At 42.3% G+C, this 13,347-nt stretch overlaps 1 protein-coding gene across 1 annotated transcript in view; it reads right to left on the minus strand.

Moving 5' to 3' along the window:
- The window catches only part of lef1 (lymphoid enhancer-binding factor 1), a 33,473-nt gene extending 20,680 nt beyond the window's left edge, over nt 1–12,793 (minus strand). The window contains exons 1-3 of the mRNA XM_020591768.1: nt 10,543–12,793; nt 8,785–8,851; nt 7,495–7,622 (exon numbers count right to left, since the gene is read on the minus strand). Of these exons, the coding sequence (XP_020447424.1) occupies nt 7,495–7,622; nt 8,785–8,851; nt 10,543–10,740 (393 nt within the window). The 5' untranslated portion in view covers nt 10,741–12,793. The remainder of the gene's footprint in view (nt 1–7,494; nt 7,623–8,784; nt 8,852–10,542) is intronic.
- Nucleotides 12,794–13,347: the final 554 nt, after the last annotated feature.

The following is a 13,347-nucleotide window of genomic DNA, read 5'->3' on the forward strand; positions in this document are numbered from 1 at the left end:
AGGCAGGAGGCTTTGAAGAGATCAAAGCCAAGGCCGGGAGCAGTTGCGTGCCCTGGGAATACGGGAGAGAGGCTTTCTGCTCCTCAGCCCTATTTTCTAGCGTCATGTCGGATTGCAGCTGTATTGCATTTCGCCAGTTTTCTTAATGCTCTTGGTTTTGACTTTGACATCAGTGATCCCCCTTGGTTTCTTCAAAAACAAGGGGGGAGGAGGGGAAAAAAGGAAAGTGAACAAGGAAGAAAGAAAGAGAAAGGGGGAAAAGGAAGTAAAGAAAAGAGATCCACAGACCGATTTTTTATTTTCACAACTCCATAATTGGCCAGTTCAAAGGAGAGGAGGGGAGAACGTGGCATTTGTTTTCAATTCTGCAGCCGATATGAAAGGAGCGACAAAGTTTTATGGGTTTCCCAAGAATTAAAGACAGACTTTTTTTCCCCACAGCCAAAGAACTGAGTGTTTTTTATGGCCAAGACCACACAAAATGAACTGATAACAAATCCTTCCCTTTGTCCTCCCACAGAAAACTCAACAGGGTAGGGCAGCTCTTATATGCACCCACCTATGCGTCTCCATGCGTGCACACGAGTCTGCGTCTAATACCTGTTAAATGTATGTATTGGAAATTGTCAGAGAGAAAGCGACTTGATGTTGAGCATGAAAACCAACGGAGGAATAAAGAAAGAGTGCGAGTTATATCCATCCATTCATTTAACAGCTCGACTAATAAAGCCTGGTGGCAAAAAGGCACCCTTTGTACTGCAACTGTGCAGGCCCTGTACCAACCTCCTACACTGGGGACCATTAATATTTCAGTGCTGTCAGATACACGTTGCATGTGAGCTTTTTTAGTACTCACACCCAGAGCAGAAAGAAATAATGAGCTTCTGAAAAATATGAAACAGCAAAGCGGAGGAGGGAGGGCGGCGAGTGCACGCCAGAGACTGACCAACTTCATATAACAGAGCAGCTATTGATCATAGCTCCATTTCTGAGCTGGACAAAGTGAGGGCTGTTTGAGCTTCTCTGAAGTCTGGACACAGCCGGCAGGATTTGCACCCATGTTTCACTCCTGTGGTCCTATTGTTCCCCTTTGCTGCAGTTTAGTAGCCTGAACACTGCTCGCCTCTATGTAGACCTAGAAGCTGTCAGGATGAAGTCAATAAAGCTATTCATGTTTTTACTCATTTTATGTCTGTATCATGGAACAGTGACGTACTGTGATCAGGGTTTTAGGGGCAACTGTCTAGCTTCTATCGTGGTTGAAAGACTAAAACGGGTCAGTTAGGTGAAATGTGCGGCTTAGAGTGTGGATAGCCGAACCGAGTTCAACGGGACCCCTTTGGTACCTGAGGGTTCAGGCTGGGTTTGGACAGAAATTAGGTTTGGGTCCAGGCTGGACAGGTAGGCCAAAACTTGATTCCAGACAGCTTGAGCGCTCAAATGTTTTCCCTTTAAGGAGAAAACACTGTACAAACCCAACTTTGAAGCTTGTCTAGTCTGGGTTGGGTTCAAATGCCACACTCTCTGGCACAGGTTGGCTTCAGACAGAAATGTGCGGCCCATTCCGTGCTCTAGTAAGGCTATATTAAAAAAAAAAAAAAATTATATATATGTACACACACACACCACACATCATATAAAACTGGCTTTTTAAGCTTCATTTTTAAAATGCATCAATTTATTTCAGCCCCAGTTCCTAAAGAAAACATCTTTTGCCTTCACCCAGACTTTACTGACACCAAGAATGAGGACAGTTACACAAGAAATCAATCAAGCACCCCCTGCATGCACACACCACTCTCTAGCCAGTACGTCTGATCCACCCATACAGGAAGTCCACACCCGAGCCTTTCGAACAAAATTTGGGCATAAGGGACAACCTTGGCGAGGCCCTTTCACCCTGGAGATCAGCACCAGGCTACTGGTGAAGAGTGAAGCCCCCTGAACAGGTGTTTTGGGCTTGAGCAGTGGAAGCCTGACTGGCTGGCTGTAGGCAGCACCACTTGATTGGTTAAGCTTCATCCAATTCAGTGGGAGGATGGGGAGCGAAGAAACGTGTCATCATCTATGAGTGCCTTGGTTTGAGCAGTAACACATGCCCAAAATAAACAGCAACGGGGGTTAATCGCGAGAGCCTCCGGGTCATGTTGATTACTTTTCCTAGGCACATAAAAAAAGCTTGCACTTTCAACGTTTAATGATTTTAATGTCTATAACTGTCCTTTCATCTGTATCGCTTATGTTTAAAATGGTAACCAGAAAAAAAATAAGTCTGTTCAAGAGTATGAACTTAAAGAAATGCTTTTCACAAATGTACAAAATCTATTACCAGGAAAGATATACAAGTTTGAGAATCACTGCTGAGCTCTATTTAAAGCTACAGTATGTAGCTCTTTCAAATACTTTTGTTACACAAATATGCTCCAGTCGCTGTCAAAGCCTCCTATGACCCAGACTCACTGAACAGTGAGATAAACCTCCAACCAATCAGAGATTTTCAATGATTTTTGATTGATCAGTAAGGTTTATTGCCGTCTCATTTATTTCTAATTTCATAACAGCAAATACCCGGATGGATTTGGAGCTTCATGCTAGTGCTACGTTAAGTTACATACTGTAGCTTTAACAAGATGAAAACCCCGATAAGGTGATTGCAGCCACATGGTGTCATTAGCACGTACGTATGGTGTAAATGTGTCAACCGGCATCACCATGCAGCAGAGGACGGAAAGAAACTTTGGCGTTAATGGCGCTATTTATAAAACACCAGGACCTGGCGGAACTACAAAGAGCCTGAGACGGCAAGTATTGCTTCTGTGTGAGGTCCCCAGTGCCGTCCTTCACATGTACACACACACACACAGTTCACTGTTTGATAGAGCTGCATGGCAGATGACATCAATGTCAAAATGCCTCTGATATGTATGCTGCCTGACTGGAAATAAAAATACTGACTTGGTATATGTGGTGTAAAATGAGACAATTATACTTGTCAGCTAGTTTATACTGTGAATTTATTTTTAAACTACCTATGTGAAATGAGCCAACAGTGGGAAGATGAGTGTGAAGCTACTTAAAGGCAAAATGCTACATTCAGTTCTAGTAAGCGTCACACAGCCTATAGAGGAAACGACACAAGGTGCCATCTAGAACGTTATGTGTGGACATGGAGGGCTGCTGGTAAATGTAGTGTTCTCTTTAACAGGGATCTTCCACGGTGGTGCTGGGGGCATGAGCTCAGGACACACATGGCACTGAGGGACACCAGAGTGGTCCTACCAAATCGCGTTAGGTAAGCCTGGGTTAGTGATTCCATGCTGCGAGACACTGGCTAGCAGATCCGTCACGTTCCCACTACATCAAAGGGAAGTGCAGAGCTACAATGCCAACCCCCAGACTCCTCACGTACACACCCTCTCTCTCTCTCTCTTGCCCATAAGGATCTGCAGTTGAAGGTCCAAAGGGGAAAGGGCTCTCTAGACTCCCCCCTACCACAGCAGCAAAACTCAGCTCAAAGAAAAAAGAAGCTTAAAGCTGTTGACCAAGACTATACCACTGTTCTTTCACAGCTGGATATCACTAACACATCTTCACAATCAGGTGAAAACTCTGTACTGTATCTCTACACCATCAACATGTCAAAACCAAGAACACACACTCCCTCATTTTATCTCGTCATCAATGCATTTATGTGTTTGCTCAGTGGGTTTTGGTGGGATGTTAGAACCTGTGGGGTTGTAAGATGTAGGATCTGTTTAAATATATAGCATAAAACAGGAGGGCTTTATGTAGTTTTAACTAAAACGAGGACTGTTTGCGACAACAGTGACATGGAGACTGGATTTCAGGTCATTTAAAAATATAGCCTGCACAGCTTTATTTAGAAACTGTCATTTGCAAATCCTCACTTGAGTTTAGGAGGCTAAAAGATGACTTTCTGACAAAAGCCATCAAAGCAGTGAACTTTCATACTAGCACACATCAAACCTGGAGAGATAACAGCCTAAATGCTTTGAAGATCAGACTCGCCAACCAGTATAAGAGGTATTATGAGAGTTCTGACCAAAATTATACATTTCATTTTTCAATAAAAACATTTACAGACACACAGAAGTCAGAAAGAATGTGATGCATGTAGACAAGTCTCTTCACATTACCCAGGGCATCTTAAAATAAACGACTGAGTCCCTGATGTAGAAGACAGGACAGGCCAATGTGCCCTCTTGTAATTAAGTGACAAGGTTACGTTGAGGTTCGTCAGTAACCTCGATTCTTTGATGTTATTTAAACCGATCCGTTTTCTTAATCTGAATAAGAAATTAAAAAAAAAAACTTCAGAGCAAAATTTTTTGTTATTTGGACCAAGTTCGACACCAGACCCAAAGATTTGTTAAGAACATCCAGAGATGTCATGCATGGAGTTTTGACTCTTGCTTGAAATTGCCATAAATGCAATTATATGTTTATTCTTGAGGTGAAGGTGGTTTTCTAATGAACTACAATATATTCAGAGGTGTTCCTATTATTCTGACCCTCTCATGTATGTAGCTGGGGAGGACAAAAACAGAGTGGTCAGTGAGTGTATAGCACACCAGTGACTCTTTGAAGTGGTCAAAATTATTTTAAATCCACTATAACCATGCGGTAAACGAAACTGAACACCATTAGGCATCTTGACTCCAAAATCTCAGCTCTCGTGGCGGAGGCAACTTATCAAGCTTGAAGCCCTGAAATCTGCTGACAATCAGCAACTCCCACCAGCTCCATCATGACTGGACGGCATGTGCAGGAATGTCATGGTCAATGGAAATCAAACTACTGGGATTGGGGGGAGGCAGCGAGGCTGGGAATGGAAGAGAATGAAAGAGAGAATATGCCTTTGATCTCAGTGAAAACTGATCCCAGGCCTGCAGATACTGTGGCTGCGGTGGCCAGCAGCCGAGGCAGTGAGCTGACATCAGGGAGAAAGCCAGAAGACTCCTGTTCCATGATCCTTCCACCAAGCCTCAGCTCTTTTTATTGAATAAGTGAGAAAAACATATATAAAATGACTACCGTTATATTGAAGACAGGGTGGGGGGGGAACAACACTGGGCAAAAAAAAAGCAGCTATGGTAAATGAAATGAAAGCAGGGCTGTAAAAGTTCTGGCAGTGAGTACACCGCCTAACTGCCTGCCCCAATTCATCTGCAGTGATGGGTAATTTCCTCTCATGCAGTCAGCTGGTGTCCATACAGAGCTCTACAAGGTTTTCAGTGCATATGATGAAATGATAAAATTGACCAGAAAACAAGCCATAAAAATAGAATTTGGAAAGCATCATCCCCCACATTTCAAAAGCCATTCAACTTGTAAACTTAACAGGGCAAATCAGGATCACGTTTTTGCCATAGTATCACACGATTCCAGCCTCTGCAACCTTGGCAGAGGGGAAGCAGTGTAATTTTAACATCATTCTGTGTTAGAGTTGCGTGTGAATAAAGGTCTTTTACACACATGCGTGTGGCATCTGCCCCCAACAATCACATCTGCTCCGGAACACCAATTCTTATAACACAGAGGTGGCATTTCACAACTTTACCCTGATGAAACTAACTCATATGAACTGCAAAAGCAGAAACAAATCAGGGACTTGTGCTTCTTCATCATGTGCGAGTGTTTCATGTGTGGAGGCACCACACCACAGCCACACTGAGGATGGTCGTCTTCCCAAGTGTGATACAGAGACATGGACAAAACAGGATTAGGGTGGACAGCTGCTGGGGTCCTGTGCATTTTATGTCTGTCTCGAGAGGAGAAATTTGCAAACAGGACAGACACAGGAAGCCACCAGTGAGAGTCCAGCAGCTGGCCTGAACTTAATACCATTACAGGGACGGTATCTGCAACAGCACACGCCACCTCTGGATGTTACCATAAACTCCTCTGCCAGGTGGCCTAATAGACACGATGCCGCCTTTAGGCCTCCTTAGTCACGGGCTATGAGAGGGCTCACTTGGGTCACCCAGATATGTACAACTTAAGATTTTAACAAGATGAGAAATACTTTGTCCATCACAGTAATCTGCTGTAAAATATGACAGACATTTGGTTTCCAAGGGACACAGTCACTTATCAAAGGGACCGGTGTCAACACTGTGTGAAGGTAAACGCTGCACAGAGATACTACACAACAGCAACACAAACATTAAGTACTATAATGCTACTTTTTGTTTTATGATAAGGTTAAAGTTTTTTTGATTGTTTTTTTTTTTTAAACAAGAAATTCAGGAAATGTGATTCTTAAGTAAAGAAATGTCTTTTACTAATCAATTGATTTTAATCTTCGATTCATAATTTCAGATTCAGTTGTTATGACCCCAACATTTTTAATGACTCAAATTTTACAGGGTGAGTTGTCTCACAAAAACCTGATATTAGAAAGTAATTTGTTGGTGTTAGTGAAATCAAAGCAACTGATTACTTGAATAATTGTTTATTAAAAAAAAAATTACAAGTACATGTAAAAAAAACTTATTTTGTCAGTCCTAGCCACTAGGTATTCCAATTTCCAGTGACTCCAAATGGAGAAGAGCAAGCAAACGTATATTTAAAAAGCTCAAACAGCAAATGTTGGTGGTTTCTACTTGTAACAAACAGAATCTACTCCTAAAAATCAGGGTTTGGTATAGGTCCTAAGTTTGCAATAGCTTTTTAAAAGTGTAGATTTGCACACTGCAATATTTTTAGTCTTGTGATTCTTTCATAAATGTAATTTAATTTTCTTGTGATTTCGTGAAAACACCTGACGGCATCAGTGAAATTTAATATTAGAAGTAATGTTTTCAAAGTGAGAGAGCACGTCTCACAAGTGACCTGGCAGCCATGTTTTCAGCATCTGTGTACTGGTAAATCAACAGGTTGCCTCTTCAGTTTGCCTGCTGTTAGACTACCAAATAATGTGGCATTACTTCTGTCACATATAATCAGCTGTCTGTTCAGCCATGATATCAAAACATGTCCAATCTTGGTTTTAACCTGAGCAGTTGCAATACATACATCATTGCCCTATATCCTCCATGTTTGTTCGTCTTTCCATCCCATAAAAGCACATGTTAATAAACAATGCACGTGTTGTTGTTTCAGAGCAGCATCACTTTATCACAGTCAAATTAAAAACCAGACTTCTAACTTTTATGGCTCAAATATATGGCCAAAATAACAGATCCTAGAGTTATTTTTTCACCCCAAATTAAAATCAGTGAGTTACAGTCTATCAACAGACCAGTGAAATGTGATTCTACTTAATATATATATCCTTGCCACACAAAAACAGGAAGTCTTGCACCTTTTATGTCATGGCCTCGCTAACCGAGATACCCAGACGCCGAGCCGTTTTACCTGAGAGGTTTATGCCTAGCTCTGAGCTCATGGCTGTACCAACCGCATGTCATGTCATCATATGAAATAAAGTGATTAAAGTGACATGTAAAACTAGCAAGAGCTGGTACTGACCATTCGAGGCATGGGCGGTGACAGGGAGCCATTGTTCATGTAGGAGTCGCTGTTCATGTTGCTCATCATGATGTAGCCTGGGTAGCTTGGGTACGGATGTCCTTTACTGTACATGTCTTGATGCTTTCCTAATAAAAAGCAGAAAAACCACTAGTCAGTGTGCGTAATGGCCAGGGAGAGTCCGAAACTCGAAAAATTCATCAAGCAAGATTTAAACAGCCAGCATCAAAACTCTCTGTACAGTGGGGCTTTAAAAATGTTTCTAAACATGTTTAGTCAATAAACCAAGCAAGTACTGAGGCTGAACTGAAAGTTCTTCCTCTGCCTGTTTTGATGCTGTAATGATATCATTGTTGATTGCTTTAACCTGTGCCCTGTTCTGCCTCAGCCTTTTGTTCGGGCCCCTTTCTTCCAGGCCTTGGAGACGAGGGTTTCATTATACAGAGGAACAATGGAGCCCCTCTGTGCCAATTAGCACCAATTAGAAGAACATACAGACTGTGTCAAAACAGGAGACGCCCCAACTGTTCCTTTATGCCTCTGACCTGACGGGGAGCTTTATACAAGAGGCCTCAATACAACGCCACTCAACTGCGTGAGATGTAATAAGACCAGGGAGTGTTTGTGATATACTGCCCGGTGGCAACATGCACCTAGCTATGGAGAAAGCCGGTGTCTGGTTTGAAGGGGATCCTATTCAGGAGTGAAAGGGGAACAAAGAGGAGGCACACTCCTCCTTTAAAACCCGATGATGACCTGCAGCAGCGGGGTCAGACTACAATAGCCAGGGAGCAACAAGCCCCAAGCAGGAAGCAACGCGCTGCACGTGACGGTGCAACCAAACAACCGATGTGGGGAAATTGTTTTGTTATCATCTTCAACTGTAGGTTCATGCCACGTGTGCAATAAATATTATTTCCAAATAAAACCATAACAAAAAATGCATAATCCTCCTCCTTTCAATTCAAGTATCATCGTGTGTTTTCCATTTCTGCAGGCACCCTCATCTATGAGGGAGGTAACAGGTAGCTGTGTCCATGAAGGTAAGGCATGTCCGGACTAGACTCGCATCAGAGATGATCTGTCTGAGAGCAGCAGAGATGGGGGCTCTGATAAGAACAGGACCAGTAGTGATCACTTCAGTGGGGAAAATGGAGGCTGTTCACACTCACTTCAACTTCTGAAATTATTCTGAAAATCCAGGGTTTTATTGAACCACTACATGATACACTTACTGCCCTTTAAAGCACGCCGATTTAACAAGCCCTTGCTTAAGGCTGTGTCGCTTACCGTCATCTGAGTGGTCTCTGTGTTTTTCATGATATGAATCTTGCGGTATTTGGGACTGTCTAGCTGCCTGTGGAGAAAAGAGAAAAAGATGGTAAATCAATTTGGAGGGCCTTCAAATGCAGTTACAAACAGACACGTTGATACGGTCAGACTCCCACAAACACTGCTCAGACAAATGCTGTCCCTTTGCTCGTCACCAAAGCAGAACAAGCTCGCCCGCACACACACAAAAACAGACACCACTATCTATAGAGGGGTGACGGAGCAGCCTGCATTAAAGCTTCAAAAGAACCACTTAATTAAGCTTCATGTCCTTAAGGAGCTTACAAATTAACTTGTTTTCAACACACGTCTACTCATCTTCATCTCGTCTGCTTCTAAACTCAAATAATGCGAGTGTATAAGGGTTATAAATTCAAATCCTCTGTGGAAGGTGAAATATAATCATCATATAAAAAGAGAATATGGTGCAGACAGTTTTTGCTTAAAAACAAAAAACATCTATGTTCTTTTTCTTTTCAAATCAGAAATTGGAAGAGGACCTCTGTTTTTGGAGTTCATACCCCTCAGGACGGATTCAAGTTGAGCCAGGGATCTTCGCTGGATTCCTAATTAACATTCAGCCTCTGTCTCAGGCCTTTCTAGGACATTTGGCGGCAAATGTGTTCAGTCTCATTCAGGATGTTCCCAAAAAATTTCATTAGCACCGCGGTTAATGACATAACAAACGTTCGTGCTGAGGAAAGCTGCAGCCTGCATCGTGATATCAGTGAGCGGGCGCAGGAAAAAAAATTAAATACAAATTTTAATTGTGGGTTTTTATGCTTATACTCTCTTTGTGTGTGCCACAATAAGATGCCACTGTGCAAATGTGAAACAAAAAGCATGAAAAATAATTCCATAAACATGAAAAATTCAACATTAATAATTCTTCCACTGAGATTCTATATGCATCTACATACACAATGAATTCTAGGCAGTTACACACTTAAGAATTTCACATATTTTTATGTGATCAGTGAGTACAGGGCAAACAAATATAACTGTAAATGTATTTCATACATTTCTCAGCCCCAAAACATACTAAAATATTTTATGTGCAGCATTAAAAACAATATGTTGAACCTGCAAAAATATGAAAATGCAAATATCACATGGTAAAATTATTTTGGTAGTCCTTTTCTTTAGCTTTTACTTTATAAGATTTGATCTTTGAACAGCCTCTTTGTCACAGGCAGGACACAAGGCCTCAGTTCTTAAATAGGTTTTCTGTTTTTGTCCAAACCTTATTATGAATTAATGAGCTATAGCTGACACAGAGGGCCAAGCATATTCAGGCCTCCAGTGTCTCCGATCAGGAGGATACTGAGTGCTAGGGATGTGGTGTTTAGAGGAGCATCTTTAGTGTAGACCTGGCTCTGCAGACTGCCAATGGCATCAATGAAGCAATTAATATTCAATTTAAATAAAACATATACACACAGTGAAAGTGGAGATTAGAAATGTACTTAAACTAAGGTTATACATTATTTAATCCAAGATAAATCTTGATGGTAAAATGTGTAATATACATTATAAAAGAAAGCAACTTTAGGATTTCATAAGAGATTTTTTTAAAAAGCCTCAAACTTAAATTATTCTGGGAAACTCATTAATAACAGAGTGATTCAAATTTAAAGAGAAGTCAGCTGTGTCAGCAGCCTCTGTGCTGAGGTTCACTATCAGTGAAACACATCAGTGAAAACACACGTTACTCACATCGTGGCTGTTGCTGTTGGGGCTGCTCTCCGACTCATTGACCAGAGACGACTTGATGTCTGCCAGGTCCCCCTCTTCCTCCGAGTGGCTGAGCTCGGCGAAGATCTGCTCTTTCTGTGGGTCTCCTTCGTCTTTGAACGGGATCATTTCGTCTGTAGCGCACAGCTCCGGGTCTCCGCCGCCTGATAACTGGGGCATTTTTTTTTTATTCTCTTTGCTTCACCGAGAAAACCGAGGACAACACACAAGCCAGCACTGTCCGAAACTACAGAGGGAGGGAGCTCCCACTAAAATCCCCCAGAACCGAGTGGGAAAACGTCCCCGTTCAACGGCGAGTCACCGGGATAGGAAGCGGCGTGAGGACACGCTGCAGGCGTGTTTTTACTGAAGCAACCGGAGGAATGTGGCTGCTGTCGGCGTCCTTTTTGCCACGAGTGTTGAAACTAAAAAGACTGAAAGTTAGACCCGGAAAACTTGAGATGTAAAGGGTCAGAATGAGAGTCCGGCACAAGCTTCAATGTCATGAGGAAGAAATTAAAAAAAAAAAAAAGGAGACAAACCACGAGTTAAAATCTCTGCACACAACCCACGACGGATATGGTCCAGTAAAAGCAAGTGAACGTGAAGAAGTGCATGTATACAAGTGAGAGAAAGTATTTCCTCAGTGGTCCAGTGAAGAAGCTGGTTCGTCCTTGAAGACGAAAAAGACTAACAAAACCAAACAGCCAGATGAAAAGGTAACTGATGAATGTGCAACTACAGTTTCAACACTTGGACAAGACAACAAACAGCGCAGTAAGTCGACCTCATGCTTGAAAATAGATCCTCAAAGCTGGCGGGATGAGAGGGAAGAAAGGCAAAATGTAGAAAACAACCGAAAAAGAAGACAGAAGAAAAAACGCCGTGGACCGATCCCCCCCAGTGCTCCTGCACTGTTTCCACAGTGTAATGTAACCAGCGTGTGCATGTGTGTTGGTAATGTAGCCGTGCTCCCTCCTCCTCCTCCTCCTCTTCAGTCACTGGGAGGAAGAAGAGATGAAAGGGAAGCAGAGGCTGTGATTGACACCACACCGATTGACACTCCTCCTGAGAGAGAGATTTATACACAGGTCGCAACAAATGGGCAGACAGGAGGAGAAGAAGAAGAAGAAAAAGAAAAAAAAAGAAGAAAAGAGGAAGAAGCAGCGAGGCTGACACGCGCACTGTGTGTGATGGGTTTAAACAATCACGGAAAACTATAGCTTAATAGAAGCAGATACAAAGAAGCTAAAGATGGTTCAGGTATAAGAGGTGGAATTTAATCTCAACCCAAGAAATAGCAATAGCGTTATTTTTTAGTAGAAATACCCAGAAACAGAGGCCACAGAAGAAAACACTATAGCACAGGTCTGGTTTCCATGAGTGGCAATACATTTTCAACCGGGTCATATATTTATTTTACCACACCTGAATTTGCCGCAAGGAGGTGTGGATATATTTTTTCCACTCTTTGCACTAATTGGTATAAGAAATGAAAGGTATGCTTGTACAATATGAGCAAATATAAAATGTATGCTGTTGATATGAAGAAAATAATTCTGTGTTTAAGTCGTACGACCTTTGTGAGACAATCACAAATAGTCTAGCCAAACAAATAAGTACAAGGAGTCCAAAAACTTTTGTATTTTGAAGGCTCTGACACCTATCTGTTATGTTCTGTATGGAAAGTGGGAAAGATTAAACATTTAATTATATATTATATTCATTAATTATTGGCCCATATAAAAACAGTTGGCACTCAACACTCAAGTGTTTTCTATAGTTATTATTTTAGCACGCGGTAAAAGCATTTTTAGAGTTAGCAATGGTAACAAGAACCAAAGACCCACACCGCACACACAGAGATACACTAAATAAATATAGAAGCTAATTAATTAACAATGAAAAGTGAACAATGCAGGCCTGGGACACAAGAGAAAGAAATAAAGAATTAAACTAAATACAGTTCTTAGTTCATGAGAAAACAGTGGAAGTGTCGTGTTTCCTGCCTGAGCAGTGAGAGATTGCGTGAGAATCAAAGTTGGGATGGGGAGGCAGATCTTTATAAAGCGCGGAGGTGGGGTTAGCGGGGCGGAGCCGCGGCAGCCTTTGATCTCGCAGCGGCTGGCTCTTTCATCCCCGACTACCCCCGCCCGGTTTCCCCACCACCAGCCCCCCTTCCTTCTCCTCGCTCTCCCCTAGCCTTTGTATGACTAAATTTGGTCGGAGTGTGGAGCAGGGCCAACATTTCCACGTGTGCGTTCATCCCAGCTAAAAGGAGAGAGGAGAGAAAGAGAGAAGGGGTTCTCTTCCGGGTAAGGAGACGGCGAGGGAAGAAAAGATCAAAGGCTTTGGGGTTTTGGAACCGGAGTGCGGGTTCAAAAGAGCCGAGACTGGCCGCATTCCAGAGTATAGCGGAAAGCGCACGCACCCTCACGCGCACACACACACGATTACGCACGAACACACATGCACAATACACCACTGAAAGAGAGAGGGTTAATTAATAAGATTTCACATACAAAACCCTCTGACTGTACACACAATGTAACATTATATTTCACGTTTCCGGCCAAAAACCTGTGATACAAGGTATAAACTGTGGCTGTTTTCACTCTGTAGAAAGTCTCGGTTCTCTAGCTGCTCAATTTAATTAGTTGCCACTTCTTTTTTCTGGCACAGTTTGAAATGCTGCTACCTACATGCACCACCCTAAAACCACGCCAATAGGAACAACCTAATTTTCTTTAAATAAGTCTTTTCCAGCATTCACCTTGGATATGGTCT

Source organism: Monopterus albus, unplaced genomic scaffold, assembly GCF_001952655.1.
Source record: "Monopterus albus unplaced genomic scaffold, M_albus_1.0 scaffold15.1, whole genome shotgun sequence".
NCBI lineage: Eukaryota > Metazoa > Chordata > Actinopteri > Synbranchiformes > Synbranchidae > Monopterus > Monopterus albus.